This window comes from Buteo buteo, chromosome 8 (assembly GCF_964188355.1).
Source record: "Buteo buteo chromosome 8, bButBut1.hap1.1, whole genome shotgun sequence".
NCBI lineage: Eukaryota > Metazoa > Chordata > Aves > Accipitriformes > Accipitridae > Buteo > Buteo buteo.
This window is the reverse complement of record NC_134178.1, coordinates 45,682,869-45,706,991: the sequence shown is the minus strand read 5'-3', so window position 1 is coordinate 45,706,991 and position 24,123 is coordinate 45,682,869. Positions and strand designations below refer to the sequence as shown.

General features: G+C 39.8%; 1 protein-coding gene across 4 annotated transcripts in view; it reads left to right on the top strand.

Annotated features, from left to right (window-relative positions):
- Positions 1-24,123, top strand: part of WARS2 (tryptophanyl tRNA synthetase 2, mitochondrial) — a 47,646-nt gene that overhangs the window by 11,010 nt on the left and 12,513 nt on the right. For all 4 annotated transcript variants that reach the window (XR_012651393.1, XR_012651394.1, XR_012651392.1 and 1 more), the window contains exons 2-3: positions 10,299-10,556; positions 22,577-22,657. Coding sequence is in view for 1 of the 4 variants with exons in the window: in XM_075034478.1 (XP_074890579.1) it covers positions 10,299-10,556; positions 22,577-22,657 (339 nt within the window). In the remaining 3 variants the exon portion in view is untranslated. The remainder of the gene's footprint in view (positions 1-10,298; positions 10,557-22,576; positions 22,658-24,123) is intronic.

The following is a 24,123-nucleotide window of genomic DNA, read 5'->3' as shown; positions in this document are numbered from 1 at the left end:
GTATTTCACATTTCTTGACAACATGGAGTGGCTTTTCAAAGCATATCAGTGTTCAGCTGCTACCTGTGAGAAGGCCTCAATTCTTAAAATTTGTTAAATGCAGGTAGAAAGACTTTAATCTTAAAATGCCATGAGATCTAGCCTATCTAAATAGAAGTCTAATTTCTCTTCTATCCTCTTTGGTCATTGCATTTTGATGTTAATCATGCCTATATTAGGTCATAGACTCAGAGGACCAGAAGAGACCCAACTAGAGGTGATCTGGTGCTTCCCTGGCCCAAAATAAAAATCAGCTGCCCCTACATCTTTATCAACACTCTTGTGGGTTTTTTTTTGTTGGTTTTTTTTTTAATAAAGAACCTCTCTAAGCACTCTTCCGAAATGTTTTCTTACTGTTGAAAAGTTTTCTTTACATCTGGTCTGAATCTTTCTTACTGCAACTTAAGCTCATTGTTTCTTACCCTATTAACCATGGTCCCAAAAGTCATATGTGGAAGGCTACATATTTAAGGCATGTTTAAGACCTCGTCACTCCACAGTCTTCCTTCCACTGGACTAAACCTCAGTTCTTTCAGGCTTTCCTCCATAGTCTTATTTCTGAGGTCTTTCACTGGACTTGACTGTACTTCTATGGCCTCTTTTCTACCACTGTTTTGAAACACAGGACCTAAAACATCTCCCAGTGCTCCAGCTTGAAGCCATCCTCATCCTGAGTAGGATGAGTAAATTGTTTTGTGTCTTCTGGATTTTAACCCTATTCATATATTCCTGTGCAACCTTTGCTCTATTTTGTACAAGTGGTGGTTTTGCAGCAGCATCATGCTGATTCATACTCACCTTCTAAAATGGTACAAACTCCAGATCCTGTTCTGCAGTTGTTGCCTGGACAGCTGTTCTCCTTCCTGTTTTTGGGCAGTTGAGTAGTCCTTTCTGTATAGATCCAGGTACCTTTGCTGGGGAAATAGCATCCTGGTTTTTTAGACTCTTTCTTCACTTTGTCAATATCATTTTGAGCCCTTATCATCCTTCCACCTTGGTGTCATCTGCAGGTTTAATGAATACTCTTTATTTCATCATCCAGATTACTCATGAAGATATTAAAACATTAAATAATACTGGACCCAAGAGAAAACCCTGTAAAACTGTGTTTGGTATATCTTTCCACAACCACTGTAAGCCATCAATAAGTGCCATTTGGGTTTTTTTCTGTCTGTCCAGTTCCACCCACAGCATATATTATGTTTGAGGTGCTATTTCTCTAGCTTGTGGGAAACTGAGATAATATTGGAACTTAATGAAAATCAGGATATAACCTGTAGTACTTCTCCATTCTAGCATCTGTTGTGCTATAGAAGGTTGAGTGATCTGACATCACTAGTTCTTGAGAAATACTGCTGTCTGCTGTTTATAGCTGTAATTTCTTGTAAGTTCTTTATTTGTTCCTGTATTTTTCCAAGAACTGAAGTTGACTGATGGGGAGTAACTCCACTTAGGTGAGGTCCCAGAGCAGAGCTTGAGGCTCTCTGCTCGCTCCCTGGGCTGCTGCCACTGTGCCAGTGTGCTTTCTGCCAGCCCACGGGGCTGCAGCTGGATCAGGAGGAAGGCAGACCTGGTGGGTGCTTCGAAGAACTGTTTCCAGAAGGCATCTGTGCCCTCAAATTTTAATTTGGTTGCTGCTACTTCAGCCACACTGTTCAATGAACAGTAAACTATTTTTTCTATGGATTTGTGTCTTAGGGGTGTTCTCTACAGTGTAATAAGCCTGTGTCTCTGCTCCCTCTCCTTTTGCCATCTTCTCCAAGCAATGCCTACAGTACTGTAACTATCAAATTTTCAGCTTTGAGCATTGTGTGTGTCATCTAATGGATTTGGAAGCAGCACGTACTGAACTGGCCTGACCTTCATTCCTTGCCTGGCTGGCCAGAATGTTCCTGCTGATAGTTCAGCACACTTAGCTACTGCTGCAGCCTCCTGTCAGTGAGGCACTAACTCAGTTTATCTCTTAGCACCTTACTTGTGTGGTAGTAAGAACGTAGTGTTATTAAGTCCTTTACCCTTTCACTGAGTCTGGGTGAAATGGGCTGATAAGGCCTGCAGCTAATGTTTGTGGTTAGGTAGTTTGATTGGAGGAGCTTTATTGCCTTAGCTTAAAAAAGGGAAGTAAATGGTTTGAGGATGGTTGATGCAGGGTTAAGGCTGATAGGCTGCTGCCTGTCTCAGACCATCTGAGACCTTTAATGGCAGTTCTGTGTAAGCCTTTGAAAACCAGGAGGTGCAGAAGTAGTGCATGTGTCAGTGTGTGTTGGACCTGCTCTGTAACTGCTTCTTTTGGGTATGGCTCAGCTTTGAACAGGAGCTGTAACATGCTGTCCTTCCAGGTGATGTGGAGAACTGTAGGGAGGGAGCACAGCACAAAAAAATAAGACTGTTAGGCTGTGTCCTTGCTAAGGAAGACATCGTGGTTTAGAATAAGATTGGTGAGCACTGTTGGCTGCATGCAGACCCAGTGCTTGGCTCCTTCACCGGCTGTGCACAAACCCTTCCCACTCCGTCAAATGTTATCACCGCTTCTTGTCCTAGAACCTCTGCAGAGTACTTGAGCCAGCTCTTCTGTTTTGTAGACTGCTAGCTGCTCAAAAGTCCCCTAGCCAGAGTTTGTATAACCTATTTCACTCGGCACGGGAGGGAAGGGTCCGTGGTTGCCTCGGGTCCAGAGGTACCTTCTGTTGCGTGGCGGTGTGAACTGCGGCAACCTGCTGTAGATAATCCTTGTGTCTGTCAGTACAGCTGTCACTAGCACATTGAGTGGCACGTGGCGCTCATAAAGGCAAATGAGAGAATACATTTGCAGGACGCAGCATACCACATTAAAGGATCCATTTGCTTAGTCATCTTTAACAAGGCAGCATGAGAGGGCAGCCTAACCCAAATGCAGTTATACTGTATTCTTTTGCTAGCCCTAGAGGGCAGAGTTAAATTTATAGGGTGGGGTTAGTATGTGCTGTGAATGTTCCTCCTTTAAATGTGTTTCTCATTTTAAATATAAATATTAAAATCTGACTTAAGTTTAAATATAAGTGCATTTGACATTCAAGAAAAGGGTACCAGGCAGTGCTGTTTAAATCTTAATATAGTTCAGTTTCTGGGCAATGAGTTAATCCTTTCTCAGAAGCTATTTATCTGAAAACTTGCTCTGGTCTAAATATATTTCTTTCTAATTTGACGTTAGATCTTTAATCCCTAATTTAAGAATTAAGCATGACGAAATAGCATTTGTACCAGATGAATTTGATGTATTGGATTACCAGATCAAGATAAACACGTTTTAAAGTTTTCTACAGCAAGTCTGCTGAGAAGTAATTGCTTAAAAAGCGATAAATGAAGCAAAGTCTGTAGTACATAGACTGCTTCTAAGTTTCCCTTTTCCTTAAGTTTTTTTTTCTATCTCTAATAACATTAACACTTAAATTGTCCCAATTAGGCTTTAAAATTTATGCTTTAGCTAGTAAAATCTGACTCGTCTGGTTTCCCTTCATTTTGCTGCTTAATAGCTGTCTGAAGACAGGTTTTGCTAAGCCAATATTAATAGGCGGGCGTATCATTTTAGGAATGAGAGCTTTGAAGTTGCAAAGTATTAATGAGGGAAATAAAAAAATTGTAGACAGATGCAAAAGATGCAGTAGTTGGGGAACTTTTGTCAGCCAAAGAATTTCTTTTGTCTCTGAGGTTGAGGCAAGTTTCGGGGGGGGGGGGAGTGTCCTCCCTTTTTGATCCCTGTTGGGCGGATCTTCATGTTTGAAATTTGAAATTTTCCAATTTGTATGTTTTACTCATGTCTGTGTTTTGTTTAATGCTGGTCTTTCTTCCCTTTGACTTTCACATTTTCTTTTTCCTCTGGCAAATTTCAACTTGCTTCATTTTGGGACAACTAGGGTGAAATGAACCACCACAGATAAAATTATAACAAGAAGAGCAAAGTCTGTGAATGATCCTTTGCTGCTTCCTGAGTCGTTCCAGTCTCATTAATCAGTGCTGGTGCTGTAGAGGCTGTGTGGTGTGTTATGTCGCCAGCACAGCAGCTTCTCCGTCCCTTTCCCCCACCCCCTGCGTGCCTACACAGTGGGGAAAACTAGAGAGGGAAGCCATCAATCTTTCCTGTCGTAGATGTCAGCAGTGATTCTCCTGTCGACTTCCTGCTCTCTCCGTCGTGCCCACCACCTGTGTTTAGAATTAGCTCTGATGCTGCAGATCTCACTTGGCTCTTCACCTGTTCTGCCCTGACTAAATAGCTGTTAAAATAAAGCAGAGCGGCTAAATGCTATAGCATGTGAATTGTAACCACCACTGTGGGTTGTGGGGTGATGTCTGTTGCAGCTGCTATTGTACAGCTGCTGTTGTAATACTGTCATAATTTTCTGTAACAGCGTGTTTTTGGGGTCTGAAATCTCTTGCATGTGTTTCAGCCCAAAGGTGAGCTTGTGAGCAAGTCTTTTTTTTTTTTTTTTTTTTTTTTTAATTAAAGATGGAAGTATTTGTTAGATACATTATAGATAGAGGCATAAGCCTATCTCCGATCAGTTAGCTTGCTGGGATAGATTTATGAACAAAGTCCAAGAAAGAAATTAATTAGTCTGAAGCTTTGTCCTTAACCTTCAGTTACTCAAAGGATACAATTAGCAAAAGACTCTTTGGGATTTGATTTTTATATCTCTATATCTGGCTGATGGGAGTCTTGAAAATATAAGTGTCCGTCTCCCCCATCACTAGGTAGATTGAGAAGCTGAGATATACTGCCTCTGTACTTCTAGGGCGGGATTAATGTCATCATCTTATGGTCTGTTGTGTTAAATAATAGGTTTAAACTGGACTGTAACCAGCCAAATGTTTATGTATACTTTTACATAATTGTATAAATGTTTTCCTATACCAAATTAAAAGGAGAAAGCAATCCTGAGAGTTGCCTGTCTGTTGGCAGCTTTCTCCTACCTCCTTGCATGGGTGCTAGCTTTTTCTGTTTTTAAAACTCACAGAGATGAAAGAGTAGGCATAAGGTTCCCTTATAATTGTAGCTTGTCTGCTGTCATTTCAAGTGTATGATGGCAATATTTATGTGGAGTTATAAAGAAGAGAGGCTCTGAAAACTTAAGTCCTGTGAATGCTTTCACTTGATTTTATTTGTGTAACCTCTTTGTGAAGTGGAGGAACTGTATTATGACTGATTTTACTACATATTTGAGAAGCAGTTTTCTGTTGACCGTGCCAGGCAAATACATGTATTCAACAGGTAAATACTTGTATTCAGTGCTCACAGAACTCATAAAGCTAAACATGAAAGGTATAGTGAGGGTACTAAGAATTGGCTAGTGACGTAGGACGTTTTGATCTGCGTGGGTCTTTTCCTTAACTCTGGCAACTTTGGCGTGTTCTCCAGTTCTGAAACATTTGTCTCATGAGCAGGGAATGAGTGTGGTTTTGACTGCTGAATTGAGGCCTTGACAATTGTAGCTCTCCTTGCTACAAGTGGGACATACTGAGAAAAAGTTCTGTTTTGGTCCAAGAGAGCAGCATTGGATTTTGGAAGCTATCATCTTTTCCAGTCAACTCTTTTGCATTGAAAATGGATATGGCCACACTGCAGGGTGTCGGGGCCGGACTTCAGCCATCCTGCTCTGGGACAAGCATGTAACGCTTATTCCTGATTATTTGAGAGCATTTGGAAGTTGACAGGTTTTCGGTATAAGGAGCAGCAGTTGTTTATCTCATCATGAACAAGGAGGTTAGGTAAGAGAACACCTGAATCTTGATGAGTTTTGGGCCAAGCTTCATTTAGAAATACTGCTGAGAAATGCACTGTGGCGTTTGAAATTGCCATACAGAAGTCTTATTGAGAGAAAATAAATAATAGATGTTAAAACATCTGTCAGATACTATGCTTTTAACAGGAGTGAAGATTAACATGCAGCACTACTGGTGTAGGTGTACACACCATACAGAGTTAAACATACGAACAGCAGGCTCACACTGTGCATACTACAGATGTCTGAATGAGTGAGTGCCTGTGGGCTGGAGCTGCGTGTCTTGTGGCTTTCACTCTGCTCCACTGGGAAGTCTTCACTCCTTTTGTTTTTATCCTTTTCCAACTCCAGTACTTTCGAGCGCACAGCTCCCATCCCCTGACCTAACAGCTCCATTGAAGCACATTCCAGCCCCATGATTTCATGGTACCAGGCAGAACTCCCCTGCCACGCTGCTATGCTGCCCGCTGCTTCTCACGGAGCGAACAAACAGGGAACATAAACTCTCTCCAAAGGAGCAATGTTCTCTGTATATTTTTAGTGCTAGAAATCCAAGATTCATTTAAGGGTGTTTTGTGGGGGCTTTTTTTAATATAGACTTCTGCTAACACAATGGAATATTTCATACCACCCTATTTGCTGTAACATCTAGTACTTTATGTTGTTAAATGGAATCAAAGGAGTTAAAGATGAAAGATTTGTAGTCAACTGGTCCCTCAGCTGGGAGCCAGAGTGGATTTGTTCTTTGTAATGTATTTGCTAGTGCTTTACCCAGATCCAGCCCAGCTCAGTTTTCATTATTGGATTTACTTGTTTCTGCAAATTCCATACTTTAGGTTAAGTAATTGCTGAGCTTAGACTCAGTATAATACTGCTACTGTTTGTTTCTCATGTTTAACTTGGTATTTATTGCCCATATACTGAACAAACCTTTTATGAGTAGTTGTTTACCATTTGAACATACAAGCACCATTAAAGATGCCATGCTTGCTTTCACAGGTATTCTCTTTACTGGATAGACAGAGAACTTTGTTCTCTCTTCATATGAAACTGTGCCCATTTTACCTTGTACTTTTTCTTTCCCTTGTACTGTTTTCTTTCCAACATGGAGTGTGTCACCAGATGCTAACTTATGTAGTATTACAATAAACCAATCTTTAATTAGCTCATTGTTACCCTTTAAATATTTGGAGTTAGTACAGAATTTGAATGTATGGTTTATGTTGAGACATTGATCAGTCTTGTATTTTCTTGGTGAAAAATGTTCTCAAACTGCCTATTGCATTTGTACCATCTATTTGAGTATATTGTACTCAAAGTAGGGGATGTAATTTTTCAGATACCTCCAATTTGTTCATAGTGACATAATCTACAAACTGGGCAGTGATCCGGGAAGGGAAAAAGGCAGATAACGAACATGTTGTGGGAAGCGTAAGAAGCAGGGACTGCGGGGGGGAATGGAGTCTGCGTGACTTGGGACCGACAAGGTTTGTAGACAGAACTGTTGTCCACAGGCTCAGTGTGCCGGTTCTTTTTGGGTGAAGGTGTTGGCACATGAGCTGATCTGTGCTGACTGCACAGAGATTCCTGCTTTCTGGTATAACAGTTACCCGAGGGGGTAGAGCTGTTCCTGCACTGAAGTAGCACTAGCTTGAGGGTTCCAGGGAGAAGCAGCAGTAACATCACTAGACATTTCAGGTGATGCTGTCTTTGTCTAGACTGCAGTTGAAAAATGTGCAAGTTTCTGCACCATGCTTTAGCATGGTCATCCTAACATACTTTATTTGATGCACATCCATAGTGGATTTCTAGAACATTATGAAGTTTCTTAGCTATTCTAACAGTGCAGGTAGGAAATATATAAAATCACTGGATTCAAGGCAGTAATAGCTTCCTTACCATATGGCATTTTCTGTGCCTCCTTACTGCCTTGATATACCATGCAAGACCTCTTCTGGGAAGCAGGGAGTGGAAAGCACAAGTGGAGGAAGAAGAGAATACAGGAACACAGGAGGGATTAAACTGATAAGAAAATGGAAAGTAGGGCTGTAAGAAGCTATAGCTTGTGTAAAAGAGTGTGGTTAAACAGGCATATAAATGGGCACTGGAAAGCAGGCAGCACTGTGGGGAGAAATAATTGTGGGAACAAGCATCAGGATTTGAACTGGATGGGGGAGACAGGGAGGTGAGAAGAGGAAATGTGCTCTGACAAACCACCAGCTGTTCTGAGATCCCTGTAGGGGCAGAACACCATCTTAGTGATCATCTGTTTATAGCCTTGTTTTCTTCTTGAGTTCTTATTCTTTTCATGAAGAGCAGGAACATGGGAAGCTAAAGACAAATGTTATGCCTGTAAAGGACCTGTTGCATTGCCTAGCAACTGTTCTGTGCCCTTAGTAATAGAACTACAGCTCTGAAGCCTAGTGAATCCTGAATTTCTTGAGTTTCTACAGGACTTCATTTAATTTATGTATGTTGGGATGCTGTATGCCTCCCTCTCTAGGTGAGCACCTGCCCCTTCTCAGTGTTATCAAGAAGCTGGCTGCAGTCCTTGGGCCAGGTAGTAGCTTAGTGGAAGGTGAGTGAGTTCTGTGAGTGGTGATAAATCCTCTGAGGTAGGTTCCTAGGAAAATAAGGCATCAAATGGTGAACAAGGAATTGAGTAGCATCTTTTCATTTTTGTGTAATGGAGAAAAGAGGTGGTCAAGGACTGGAGCACGGGAACTGGAAGTTAGAAATGCTGTTGGAGCAGATGGTGTGCTTTTCATTGCAGTGACTACCTTGCAGCTTCTGTTCTGGAGGATCTCCAAGAGCACTTAGAAACTGACTCAAGAATATACTAGAAGTCAAGATGATGTTTGGGATGGGGTGAGGGGGTTACCACCTGGACTTAAATGTGTAGGCATTTATGTGAGCAGGAGAAATTAGCAGGCTGCCAGCCCAAACCTGCTCTTACCTGTCAGCGCAAACACTTAAACATTGGATAAGAAAATTGTCTTGATCTGACAAACAGGCTTACTTTGAAAGCAAAGAGAATTTTTCAGCAAATTTTAAAGGAAATGGGCTAGACTTTTCTGAACTATAGATCATGTTAGAAAAAAAAAAATAAAGGCCTATTCCACTTGGAAACACTTTCTCATTAATTATTCTTGAGTCTGAGTCAAAATGAATTAAGTCAATTTGAAGTCCTTTTTTTAATAGTTAAAAATAATGGTACTTGACTCGACTTTTGCTGCCATTTTGTGTGGTTTTGTAGTTATATGACTACATTATTTTTTTTCTCCGCCATACATTTTTAAGCGATTCACAGAAATGAAAATGGACTACATCAGTAAATGAATTCTCTCTACTTTGTTAGAGATGTTGCTTATAAAATTTAGCAGGAAAAAATCATGCAGCCAGAGGCATAGGGAAGTTGATGTTCCTGCCGCACACCAGAGTTCGAGGGTTTGTATTGTGCAGCTTTGTGACTGGGACTCCCTGCTGAGGTTGGTGGGACCCTCATTTATAAGTCGAGCAGTCTTGCATGCTCTTACAACTTGGTATGTAACAGGCATTTTCACATAAAGCATTGCTGAGTTACTTCTGAATATGGGGGAATTCTTTGGAAAGGTCGAGGAGGTAATTGATCATATGCTGACAGCTTGGGGCTCTGAGAAAATGGTCAGATGAAGGGCTGGGATGCAGGAAAACAAACTTTCCAAGGTGGTAACTGTCACTTAGCCAAGCTATACATGTTTTGAGCTTTTTAATCTTTGCTCACAACCTCAGCTTCTTAATAATTTTTTGCTGCTTCTCTGTGAACTCTCTTCAGATGTTGACATTTTACTGGTACTGATGCATCCATGGTATTCCAGGTGTGATCTTGAGCTATAGCAGTATTTCTTTGTAGAGCCCTTTTTGAAACTCTATTGCTGCCAAGATGGGTAGTTTCAGAACTTTGATAATCTCTTTCATTATTCTTTGACCTTTGGGTCAAGGACTAGGTTTCTTTCAGGCACCACTCAAAATGTTCTTTGCAGCTAGAAAAATAAGACTTCAATGTTCATGGGAGTTAAGATGGCAATCTGCTGGGATATTGCATATGTTTACAACAAAAATGTTTGCATTTCTCTATGCTGTGACCCTGAGTTTCTATATCAGAGTGGATAATGTACTAAAGAGAAACATACAGCTTTGGGGCAGAAAAGGATGAAAGAATCTACCACTTGGTTTCTGAGATCTAGAAATCTTGTTTACAGCTTGTTTTACAGCTACATTTGTTTGCATATGCCATCTGACAGCTTAAAATTACACTAGTTGTCAGTCTCTCTGCAGTAAGATAGAGTATTTTGACTGACTTTCTGCAATTATATTTAGTCAATCCTGAGGTAATTTATACATGAATACACTGAAAGGAGGAGAGAAGAGACAGGCATAAGTGAGGCTTTATTAATGACTTTAAAATATAAAAGAATCTGTCAAAAAAATGCATGTGTTAATTTTACCAATGCTTTGTAACAGAATATGGTCGTGGATCGGATTTTCTCTGGTATCCAGCCAACTGGGACGCCTCATCTGGGTAACTACCTTGGAGCCATTCAGAACTGGGTGAATCTGCAGGAAGAGTGCAGCTCCGTGCTGTATAGCATTATGGACATGCACTCTCTCACCATGCCCAAGGAACCAGCTGTCCTGCGCCAGAACATACTGGACACCACTGCTGCCATCCTTGCCTGTGGTATTGACCCAAAGAAGTGTTTCCTGTTCCGACAGTCACTGGTTAGTGCTCCTGTTATGTTAGATTTGTTTCTCATTGAGTGGCTTTCCACACATGTTAGTGAATGAGCATAGCATTACTGAACTCCTTTATCATCTTTGTGTCGGTGGTCCTAGAAAATGTTAGCAATGTTGGACTTCAAACTTATCCCTTGCTGCTGTTTTGAAGTGGCTGAAACCATGACTGAGGAGTCCATTCAGGGATACGTACATTTTAAATTTCTGAAGCAAAGCTAGGAGTTTGTGACAGTTATGAGTAAAATACTGAAAATACCTGTTAGGAGAGCATTAATTTAGCTCTGTAAGTCTCACTTTAGTCACAAAAGGTTAACTCATAAATGCATAAACATAGTCTGTGTAACCATAAAGGCAAGTAAAACATGTTTCTATGGTTTTGTGTTGGCACTTAGCACTTAATCTTTCAGCTGCGCAGTATCTCCCACAGGTGATTGGCATGGTAAGTTTTGTGTCAGTTCATCATAATCACCAGGGAGTTATGTCTTCCCTGGGATTTTTTTTCCCTTCTTTGCCATAACCTTTTCACATGCACATTTTTCCACCTGATCTGATAAGTCGTATGTGAAATATTTGCTGCTTCTCTTGACCACCCCAAGGGGTATTGGGCTTGCCTTCCTACTTGGCATATGTCAGCTTAATCTACTGCATGCTGCATTTTCTTGGAACACAATTTAGTTTCTTGCCTGGTTAACTTCTGTTACCGACTCTAAACTGGCAATGTTCTGTAATTTCCCACAGAGGCAGATGTGGCATAGCTTCTGGTCTTGTGAAGACATCTTTAAATGGATGTCTGACTTGCAACAGAACTGCAAAGGTGGTGTGCACAGGGTCTGAATTTTATCGGTGTGAGATGAAATCATGGTATTCTATTCCTCTTTTGAACATGGTTCTTCACAGGCAGAGTTTCCTGTGGTTGACAATCATAGCTTCATATCCCTGGTGGATATTGAAATGATGAAGACAGATACACTTCCTGCTTTGCTTTTCTTCTGTATTAAAAAACCAATCTAAATAGATTAGCTCAGAATTATAGTGGAGATATGTTTAAATTAATTTATCCTTTGTTCAAATCTGTTTATCCTTTTAAATAAGTTACCAGCTTGGGTTTTAATTTGGCTGTACTCTGACTTAACTTCTTTCTCATTGAGGCTGACTTTAACTGGAAAAACCTTAAGGTGATCACAAGCCTGTGATGCAGTAAAAACCAGTCTGGAGTTTTGTTATTTCTTGTTTTCAAGCAACTGAACAATTCAGTTAGTTACAGCACAGGATCAGTGACTAAATACACAGAGAGGACTCTTCAGCATAGAAGAGAGATGATTTGCAGGTTACAGTTAGAGAGGAATAAAGTAAAGGTGTATAAGACTGCAAGTGAAGTAGAGAAAATAGATAGGGAACAACTGTTTTATCCACTGAAGAACATGAACTAACAGGTATCAAAATAAGGTAACACCTGGTAGATTCAGCATGAGCAAAACTATGCTGCATTTCATGAAGTCCACAATTAGGCTACAGAACTCCTTGGCACAGGGTACAGCGCATGCTGAAATGTGTATGAATTCAGAAAAGAACTCAACAAATTAATCTGAAAAATCTGTTGGGGACTGTTATATACCTGAGGTGCCACCTCTGCAGGAAGCGCTGCAGTCACAGTTGGGAGAGTATCTATGCTTTTCCGTACTTACGCTCTTTTCTGTTGGTTGCTGTCAGAGATGGATATTTGATCTGTCCCAGTGTTGCTTTTCTTATGTTCTCGTGAGTCTAAACACTAAACTACTGCTGTTGCAGGTTTTGCTAAGGCCAACACGCAGACTTGCCTTGAAGCCAGCAGATTATCAGTGAGGATCTTAGATTGCAGTCAGCCACAGAAAGCATGTTGTGTCTTTCACAATATAATAACGCAGAGATTGAGACTTTGAGTCCCCAAAGAGGAAGTATCAGACTCAGGAAACGATGGGAGGACAGGGCTGTAAGCGATGCTTCTACAGAACCAATACAGTCAACAGCCAATGAAAACTTTAGATAGCTAGAGTTGAAAAATGTTCAGCTTTATCAAACAAAAGTTTCCACCAAAGATGATTCTGGTTTATGTTATGGTGGTTAGGCTGGCCTCTGTTAAATAGACTACCTTTTATCTTAATTTTTCTGGGTGTCCTTATCTGTCCAGATCCAACAGTGGTTGTTGATATTCAATCTAAACCATTAAGTATTTGCTTTCTGTGGGCAGTGTCTGATGTCTTGAACCGTATTTTTACTAATACTTCTCTCACATGTATCAATACAGCTTTCAGAAGTAGCTGATTCTAGCACATTTTTGAAAGCTCATTGTCACACTGCAAGCAGCAGAAGGAGTATTACAGTTGTTTGTGGATCCAGACTGTTTCAGTAATGGTTCAGGCTGAAGTGGTTTGACTTCCCCAAAACAAGTCTATTCAAGCTGTATGTAGTGGTCAGGTATACCCAGAGATGCACTGTGGTCTGTTAAAATTGTGTTGGCAGGACCAGATGTTTCTCTGGAAGCAATTAAAAGGAATATCTGCATGTAGCTCTTGATGCGAGGAAAGGAGACGGGAACCTTGCTAATGTGATTATTGTTTTAGTATGATAATGAAATAGTACGTTATGGAATGTCATAATATCGAGATGATTGTTCCTGAAAACAAAGGTGTATGATGGATTGCAGCTATTGGTAATCATGAAAGTTTATTGCTTGATTTTTGGATTGGTAATTGCTCAGTTTTTAAAAAAGAACTGGCCTCTCCTTTTCAGCCACTGTAGCAGTCTCCAAGGGTGGTCTAAAAAGCCACAATTTTGTTTACAAACATTTGCTGAGGTGTAAAGCAAATTGACCAAAACAGATTGTATACTGAAACAGGGTGTACTTCCAGAGGTCATCAGGAAAGCAGTGAAAATCCAGCTGCAAATAGAGAACTGGTTTAGGTATTTGCTTATTGGCAAAGTAGCTTTCTCTTTTCAATAGCGGATCAAACTGATAAGTGAGAGAGTTCTCAGTAGATTAACGTGTTACAGTTATTGCTGTATTTTGAGTTCTGTCTTGAAAATTACCAAATCTATAGATCACAGAAGTGCTACTGCAGTTACTTCTGATTAACACTTCTGTCCATTTTTTTTTGAACAAACATCATGTGACAAAATTATTGTGAAATAAGAACTTTCGGTTTTTATTACCAAAACCAGCTACAACTAATGTCTGGTAGCACCCTGATTCTGTAGCAGTAAAGCAGAATGAAATTCTTGCACTGGAAAAGTATGCTAGTAACAGTGAGCCCCATTAAGGGAATTGCTCATGCAGTCACTATTGTAAATGCTGCTGTGTCCTCTTACTTCTCTGGATTAACCTGGGCAAGAATGGTCTAGAGTTGCTGAAGAGGGGGATTTTTTTGTTTGTTTGTTTGGCTTACTCTTTTTGTACTTTCTTTCTGTTGCTGCTTGTGTTGCTTCTCTGGAATATGTTTGCCATATGTGAAAAAAATATTGATACTTTGTTTCTCGAAAGGCATGTGCATTTATTTGCTAAGGGTTTCACTGTCACTAGGCTTTTATTTACAGCAGGGTTTATGCAGATCAAATATCTAATCCGGAGCTATCTGAAATACCTGCCTCCAGAGTTTTCCCACATTTTATCATCCTTCCCAATACAAGCAAGAGACAAAAGGCTGAATAATTTTAATCACAGATTGACTGCTGGGAAAAAGTGTGGTGAGAACAGATACCTCTCATGTTTACACCAGATCCAAAAGGTGCTGCTATGATAAGGATACAGGTCTTGGAGTCCCAGAACTGATTTTAGTGATGTCCTTGCCTTGCAAGTAAAATGAAATAACAGTGAGAGGAATTTTGCGTAGGCTGATTTTTATTGCATTGCTTAGAGGGTATATGGCCTCTGTTCTTATGAATCAGGTGTACAGCTAAGTTACCTATAAATGGAAAGTGCTAGTTTGATGAACATTAGGTTTGTATGCTTCAGAATCTACCGTTTGTAAATTACTTTTTTTTTTTATACCATATATGAACAAAAAGTTAATGGCTGGCTGTATATTTGGTCTCCACACATAGCAGTTCACCAGATACCTCCCACACTCGTATTACAATACACAAACTTGAACTCCAGCTTAGGGAAGTAGTGGCTACAAAGAACAAGTGATAATAACTTGGAAATATTTAGAAGCAAGCAGGATGATGATGAATATTTAGGGTAGTGTTTGGAACCACATTGTCTGTGAAGGGTTACAAACAAGCACATTTAATTAGAGTATCTAGGAAAATACAATTGTGGAAGATGTTGGACACTAGAATGGCCTCCCAGTGAGAGAAGCTCTTTCATTATAGCTTGTTTAATTATATTTTCTTAAGTAGGAAGACAAGTCATAGAAGAGTGACAATTTTTGTAAGAATAAAAATAAATGCATATTTCAAAATTATGCATTTTTATTTGGAGCACAGCTGCAAGATGTATGAAACCCTCTTTGGTCTTAGAGAAAATAATGTCAAGATACGCTTTAAGTGGTTGCCTTTGCCTACCAGGCATAAAAGAGAAGTAACAGAATAATGACTTATACAACATATCCTGAGAATACTAGAAGAAAGAGCAAATATATTCCTTAAATTATACCATAACTGATAAAAGCTGTAACAGTCGACTTTCATAAAACTTAGAATGTTTTATTAAAAACAAAAAGGGCTGCAAGGGGGGAAATAATGAAGACACTAAGCAATCTGCACACATGGTAAGCTTATATGGTATAACCCATTTTCTCTGATTCCTGGTGGGTACAATACACATTTCAGTTCTTACCCATAACCATCTTGTATCTCATCTGCTTCACAGTCAAAACAATTTTAGAAACTGCTGTTGCTTTTATGTGGTCTCAGGCTGTTCTTCCTGTCCACCTACCTATCGTAGTAGACACATGCTAAATGTCCCAAGAGAAACTAAAATTCCATCAGAATTGATTCAGCAGGCAGTGCTTGATATGCCTGCACTAACACTTCTCTGAGGAGTCCTGTGAGTTTCTGGACAACGTAACGTTCAGTTTCTGGGCGGAAAATTGCAGTTTTCAGCCTTCTGGATGGGGTGATTTATTTTCTGAGTATAATCAGCTGCAGTATTCTTGCAATGTGCAGGCAAATTGAAGCAGTAACTCTGGGAGGTGGGAATTTGCCAATTTGTCTTAGCCTTAACTCCAAAAGCCAAAATACGACAATTTAAATGTGTGCACTAACTGTTTCACTGCTATTATTTTCCAGAAATATCCAGCTGCTTTGTTTTGTGGGCAGAATTTGAATGGATTCATGCTACTTCTTGTCCAATTTTCAGAGGGGCTTTAAAGCTTCCATTGCATCATAGCTTATAAATTCATTAAAGTACATTAATTTAGCATGGTCCATTGAAAACTTCCTGTCATAAGAGGAAGTATGTGACTGATTAATTTAGAAAATTATTCTGCTTCTCTCATCCCTCTGTCTTCTCCCCCATAGGACTAGGCTAGACATAACTAGAGCTCAGTGGGAAGAAAAGTCATGGTTCAGTAAGATTTCTTTTTTTTTTTTTCTTCCTTAATTTACCTGGTTTATCTCATACTATTATATAGCTGTTATATGTTCCTCTCTCCACCAGTCTTCTGGACACACCAAACTAATTACTCAAACAATATTGTGGGTTAGACTAGGAGAATGTTTCTGAAAATAAGTTCATTTCATGATGAATAAAGAGAGGGAAAAGACTGCCTTGGCCAAATTACTGTGCTCTATCTGCATTTATAACCAGTATAACCTGATTCCAGTAGGGGTATTCTTGATCAGGCTCTTTGGAAAGGAGAGACAGATCTTATTTCTGTAAATTTTAGCCAAATATAAATAAGGATAAGTTATTAAAATCTTCAAAGGTAATAGTGAAAGCTGTAAATACTGATAGATTTACCAATGACAGCTAGATAACCACTCTCCAGTTCAATACATCACTTAACATGTTATTTAAATCAGATGTTGCCTTTGTAACCATGAACTTACTGCACCCACACTTGAATTATTTCTTTGAACAGGAATTTGGGATACCATGTCAAATTTTCTGTCATAAAAGTATCTCATTGGGTGTTCAGTTGCTGTGTGCATTTGATTCAAGAGCAATCTATTTTGTCTTGTTTATGGCCCCATTATTCTCTCTAGCTGTACAATACAGAGATGCATTACCAAGTATCTTGAACATATTGCTTGCAACCTTAGACTTTAATAAAATCTTGCCTCTTATTCAAGAAAAATAAATGTGAGCAGCACTTTCTTCTGAGAGGCCTCTTGAATTTTTTAGAAGCACTAACTGGTACTTCAAGAAGAGACAAAAATCCTAAAAAAAAGTTTAATTTCTTTTGAATTTTAGGACACTTTCCCTTCTCTGTTCACATTTCTTTTAGTACACAGCTATCCAAATTACCTCCCCAGACTTGTTTGTTTGTCCTCTACACTGTCAAAATCAAATCTTTGAAATTTATTGCCCATTTAAAATGTAGCCCTTAATGAGGTTACACTGCTGAGGGGAGGCTGTTTCCACATAACAGATATGCAGGAAATTTGCAGTCCCTTACAGAGAAGGGCTATAAGTTGCAACTTGAGGAAATCCATCTTGAAAATGAAACACTGAATCTCTTTTTGCAGGAAGCCACTTCAGCTGCCCACACACACACACAACTTCGTCTAATAAGCCTCAGAAAGCTGAGTTCCAGTGTTGCTGGTTTGCCTGCTTTCAGATCTGCTCACAGTATCCATGCCTTTCCCTCTGTTATTGTTCTTGAATCTCATTGCTTGCTGTCCTCCTCAGCTGTATGTCTCAGCATGAAAAGTCATCTAGACTTACTTGGACTAAAAGTAGCTATTGGTTTTCCATGTATATATCATCAACTGTGGCTGTGGCCAGGGAATAGCAGCAATAACTTGGTAGGGAATAGCTAGGATTAAGGACAAAGTAATGGATCTGCAGGGAGAAGCCCTGAGGCTGTACTTCAGCATATAATGCCCCAGAGGTGATCCAAGTGTAAATTGTGATCTGAGTTAAGAACGTCAAAAGGCCGCACAAGTGAACAATTAAGAAGCTATTTGTCTGTAAAGAGGGAGGAGCAGGGCACTCAGCCAGGTGAAGAAACAGAGGTGATTGTGCCTTCTAGATAACTGCTCATTATCACTTGGAAGGGGTCACCTCTGTTAAATAACTGTGCTTTGAAAAAAATAAAATAAAAGGAATCTGGCTTTTGCAGAACTGGGGCTCGTCGGGCCACAAGGAAGGAATGGAAGTACTTTGTTCTGGAAATAACTCTTTGATTAGTGATTAGTAAGCCAGGTTGTGGGGGATGCTTAATGCAATGGAAATGGAAGGAGGAAATGTGTCGCTGGTAATAGCAGAGAGATGACCATCTCGACCCTTTGAGAAATGTTGATGGTTTTTACAGACTTGTTACAGATTAGGCAAGAAAACTGTGTTAAAGTGGGCGAGAGCACAGAGCAGGAACAAGGAGAGAAACTTGATGTATTTACTGAGAAAAGGAAAGGGTATGATTTGGGCTGTCTAAAGGAGGGGGGTGTCACTAAGTGGATCTGGTTAAGCTTTTTTGTGAAAACTGCTAAATGGGAAATAGTTGGCTTTGTAAGGGAAACAATAAATAGAGAACTTACAAGACTGTTAGTCCTCCAAATATTTTCAGCCAAGCTGCAAGAAATATTTCCTGAGAAAATAATGTGTATATTGAAAACAGGCTATTATATTCTTTCAGGACACAAAAGTAGCTGGAGTCGACATGAAGGATTTAATAGATTAGATAGCTGTTTTTCAGACTCACCAATGATTGTGACATTATTGGAGGCTGGTTTGACACACAGTTCAGGAACTGTCACTGGCTGTGAGCTTTGATTGTTGGAGATGTAATTCTGTTTCTTCATGTTTTGCAGTATTTTTATACTGGGGTATATGGGGAGAGGTCACTGCTGAGAAACTGATGTCTTCATTGGAGAAGAGCTAAGCTTATTATCTGTTCTCGTTCAGGAAGGTGGGGCATTCCTGAAGTACATCATAGCTCCAGAGGGTACTTCTGCTGTCAGATTTTTAAGTACAAAACAAATTAAGTACTTTACTGGTTCACATGTACACAGAATAACCTTAATTGATTGGAAACTATTAGGTAAAGGTAGGCAGTTTAGACACCAGATGGCATTCAGCTGGGAGTCTGAAAAAAACCTCCGATTGAAATGGCAGAACTGGTGGCCAAGGTGTGCAGTCTGCCACCATAAATGGTTGGTGTGCCAGAGAAGTAGCAGATTGAAGTCATGTTGGCAGTACACAAGCAGAGCTCTAAATGGGACCCCAGAAATTACAGACTGATGATTTTGACTTTCATCTTACCAGGGATGGTAGAGTCTTCAATAAAGAATAGGATGCTGAGTGCATGAGTAAATGGTCTCTCTTCAGAGTCGCTATGGTTTCTTTAAAGGGAAATCCTGTTTCACTAAACTGTTGGACTCTGTGAGGGTGTTATTAAGCATGTGGATAACGGGCATCCCAGGAACATAATGGATTTGAATTTTTTGAAAAGCCTTTGACAAGGTTCTGTATCAATTCTTATTTAAAAAAAAAATAATGTAGCAATGTACTGAAGGAAATGTTCATTGCTAGTCTTGCAGCTGGCTAGAGTTGAAAGCCAAATAGGATATAGTGATCACTTATTTTTTGAATGGCACAGTCAGTAGTCATGTGCCTCAGGGATTCCTGCTGGGAGCTTTTCTGGTCAACATCTTCATTCATCACCTGAAGAAGGTAGTGAACAGAAGTTTGTTGGCAATGCTAAGTTCTTCTGGGTAGTCAAATGCTATGCCAAGGAAAGGAACTCCAAAAGAACTTGTAAAATAGAGTGGGTAGGCAAATTAGTGGTAGAAGAGCTTTATATGTAAAGTAAAGCATCTAGGTAAAAGTAATCTAAACCTTCTTTACACAGTATTCAGCTGAGTCGCAATGCAGGGAAAAAGTCTTGGAGTCATCATTGGTAGTTCTCTGAAATCGTTGGCTCAGCACAAGTAATTTTCAAAAAAGCCAACTATATGTCATCATCACTGTATCACCAGGAAGGGTATTGAGAACAAGACAGGAATGATGTTTTGTCACTGTACAAAACGTTAGTGTGCCCGTATCTTGAATATTGGGTAGAGCTTTAGCGTCTGCACCTAAAGAAGGAAGTAGTGAAGTGAATTGGAGACGGTACAAAGAAGGGGAGTTAATGCTACAGGGGACAGAGTAGCTGCCTTAAAAGGAAAAATTCAGAAGTCTGGGATGCTTCAATTCAAAGAGGAGAAGGCTGAGGTGTAGATGCCATCAAAGTTTACAAAATCAGAAAAGCACTGGATAAACTGAGTGTGGAATTGTTCACCAAATTGTGCAATACAAGAAACAGGCGGCATTCAAAACTAGTAAACAGACAGTTTAGTGTGTAAATGAAAGTACTTCTTTCTACATCAGATTTGAACCTTTGGAGCTTGTTGCTGAGTGAATTTATGAAGTGGGCAGTATCAGCAGGTTCAGAAAAGGATTAGACACATTCCTGGGGAACATGGATACTAACAGGACTGTTATAATATCTTATGATAATATCTGTTAATATCTTCTGATATTTCCTAGTACAATAATTATGGATGCTTGACAAGTATAAAGGGAAGATACTGTAGGAAGCAATAGGCTCATGTACTCGGCCCAAATGCCATCTCTTGTTGCTACTCCTGGAAACAGGGCTAGGCTACAGCTACCTCTGTTGTGATCCAGTACAATATTATTTCTTATGTTCTTATGTTTTGGTTGTTTAATGAAGACGTTTGCTCAGAATTTTAAATGGACTCAGGGGCAAGAGACTGACTGAGTTTGTCCAAGAGAATGGCTTCTTCTAATTGTGATCCATTGGTATTGCTCAGTGCTAGAAAGGAATAGTAGACTTTATTTTACTGGTATCATATACATCTTCACTTCTTCCAGTTTCTTTGTATCCAAAGTTATCCAATCAAAGTGATGGAGTACTGTAGCTTAATGAGTAACCACATTTGAGCTGATGCACGGTGACCGACGAAATGCAGCAATTACCTGCCCCTCTTGCCAAGTAAAACACAGTAGCTTAAACCATGATTTAGTCTGACAAATGATTTGTGGTTTAAGCCTAGTACCTCCTGATTCACAGACCAACATACAGTCAGTTACTGCAATTTGGGTGATGAATGTTAACTCATTACGCTCCAGTACTGAAATTTTTTCCAACTGAAATCTTTACCCTTCTGTGCATTTTTTTATATTTTCTCCCCTTTTATCAGGCTTTTTCTTCACAGTATTCAGGACTCTAGCCTCACTTAGGAAAGGACTGTGTGTGTTTGAGGATTAGAAGTGAGTATAACTTGCTAGGACCCAGAGCGGACTCAACTCAACAAACGCTGTTTAGATCACTTGGTGTTTTGGTAACTGATGTAATGTCAAAGCCACTGATGCAGTGAAACACACATGCAGTCCTGGCTGTGGAAGCAACGTCTGACAAAGCTGGATCAATGACTGCATAGTTTTTAAAGGGAGACCTTGTCAACACAAGTGCAACAGAGCACCATCTCCGCTCTATCCGTGACTAGAAGAAAGGAATGAGAAACCGCTTTGAACCAGATGGTTATTCCTTCTAAATGAAATAGGGGTCTTGAGCTTAGTATTTTCTATAAAGTTAAGTTTACTCTTTGTATCTTGCAGAAGGTACATTTGGTGCATCTTGCCGCACTTTGTCTTGTGCACAGAAGTTTGCAGGTCAAATAAGCATGAGGAAATTAAAAGAAAAAAGAGAAAAAAAAAACCCAACAAACTCTGGGAATGGTGGAAAGAAGGGAGAGAGAATCAACCTGGAATATTTAATGTCTCTAACAGCTGAGCTGCTGTCTTGAGGTCAGATACCTCCATACAACATTGACCACCAAAATAGTCTAATGACTGTTAGCTAGGAAATTATTATATTTAAAATGTGACAACAAAGGAATTGCCATTAACAATGCTAGTAATTCTTATTTGTTAACAAACACTTTTTACTGCCTTCTATCTGGGTTGTTACATCATGTTGCAAGCATGAAGCTTTGAACATCTTTGAGATGGTTAGCATGCTCTTAAACATCCAGACCTGCCAATATTGAAAACAGTGAATCAAACATGTAAGCAAAGGAGCAGAACATAGATCACCTTTTTCTTTTGATGATTATCATATATACAGCTAACTGACAACAGACAAAATTACAGGAAAGAAGTTAAAGAACAGTGTATGCATCAGCAATGCCTGCCTGACTGTCTGCAGCCGCAGCCTTGTGGAGCAGCCCAGCTCTCCCTGTTCCCGGGCCGTTAGCTCAGGATTCTGTGAAGGACCTGCAGTTATCATGCTGCCAGATGTGCTGCACTGAAATGTAGCTCAGGCAAGGACTAGGGGCAGTCTGGTCTGAGCTTAAATGAGGTTCTTGAGACCATGGCCAGAGGGTATGGGTGGAGGGCTCAGGTGAGGCTGGTGAGGACAGCTAAGGGGAATTAGTGTATTCGGAGCCCTGATGCAGAAGAAATGAAGCTTGGGTAACTTATTGGCACAGGAAATGAGAAGGGTAAAGAGGTTTTGTAGCTATTAATGTATTATCTCAAAGTGTGGGGAGGCTGTGACACAGTGGCCAGCAGTTGTTTTGTTTACATGTGTGTTCAACTCTGTTATTGCTAAGCATTTTCTTCCTTTTTTAGAACATAAGTGGATAGGATCAAGAGCTCTGCTATGCTGCTTGAGTGTAGTGCATTCAATCTGTGCGGTATCCAAAAGTTTGTTAGCTTGTCGCTTGACCTTACTGAAAAAATAATAGACAAAAATAAATGGTTTTCTGATCTCTGATACTATTTATCTGTATTGATTTTGAGAAAATATGCATGTAAATGCAGAAGATTAAAATGGATTCTGACTTTGTACTTCCAGGTTCCTGAGCATGCAGAACTTGCCTGGATTCTTGGGTGCTTAACTAATGTCCCACGTCTGTTACGCTTGCCCCAGTGGAAGGTATGGACAGTTTCATAAATGGAAAGGAGATATATGGGAATTCAGTAGAACTGCAGTCCTTGAAATACTTGCTGTTGGTGAAGTACCACCCATGTCACGGTTATCCTTGCTTTAGATTTAAGTAATTCTCTAGTCCTATGGTGGAAGGAGGAAAATGTGTCTTTCCAGGTCTGTTGCTATCAGTGAATGTTTTCCTGCTGGAAGCTACAGGATAGTATTTTTGGCAGAGACTTGCAGAAACTGTACTAAATAGGAGGCTTGTTTAGAGTTGTTAAACTGATTCTGCTAGAATGCTTGGAATTATTTCAGTGTTTATTTAATAATGCAAAACAACTGCATGATATTGCGGTGGAAACCTTGAGCCTTGCTGATTAAAGAGTTCCATAAACAGCTTTTCTTTTTCCACTGTGAAGAGTGGCTGTTCTGTAGATTTTATGGAAGAGGGTGCAAAAGCAGCATATGTTGGAAGAGGAGTATAGAAATGATAAATATTAAAAATGTGCTGAGTGATAAAGTTAAGGCACCTTAAATGTTTGCCGATACAAATTTCAAATGTTCATCATCTTGATCTTGGTCATGCATCAGCATGACTGCATCAACGGAGTTCTTGCATTTAATTTCCTTGTATTTTACTTTGGCATTTAGTAAGCAGAAAACCCAAAAGGCAGGAGAAAGAAGTATCAAAGGGGGGGGGGGGGGAAGAGGAGTTTGGCTTGCAGAGTTCAGAGCACTCTTAAATACCTCCAGATGTTTTCTTTTTTCCTGTTTTTCTTCTTAATTAAATAAAAACAGTAAAACTTAAATACAGCAACCAGCGTTAATGCATGGCATAGATTAAAGCCAACCTTTTCAAACCTAAGGTTCTAAAGTTAAGCTCTTAAATCTAACTTTGACTGGATTGACTTTCCAAATCTACAGATAGGTGTTACAGGTGCTAGGCTTTGCAGATTAGGTCCCCTGAACCCTTAGGTCCCCTGAACCCTAGGCACTTAGGGACGTAGACAGAAGACAGGATCTGTATGAGAGGGTGAGAAAAATCTAAAGCTATTTGAATAGCCTTAATGAAATAATTAAGATTTCAAGGGGTTTAGTGTTTTTAACTATTGTTAAAAGCAAAAAGGAGATCTGTCACTTCTAGAACAGAATTAGTATCTGTAGCCTGACTATCTTGATTTAAATGATCCATGTTCTAGAGCGGTAAAGGACTTCAGGACAGTGGGTGGATTGTGGGGAGCAGGGTGAACTAATGGAGAGAACGCTGGACTCTGTAGTTCTGGGTTCTCCTCCGGGCTGTCACCGACTCTCCTGGTGACTGTGTGTGATTGCTGTCTTTTCTGTGAAACACGGGTATTAATGCCTTTTTATATCTCTATTATAAAGTGTTTCAAAAATTTATTGCTGAAAAAGCTATTTTAAAAGTGTTATCAATAATAAGTGTAAGAACCCAGCCTGATTGTTTTGTGTTT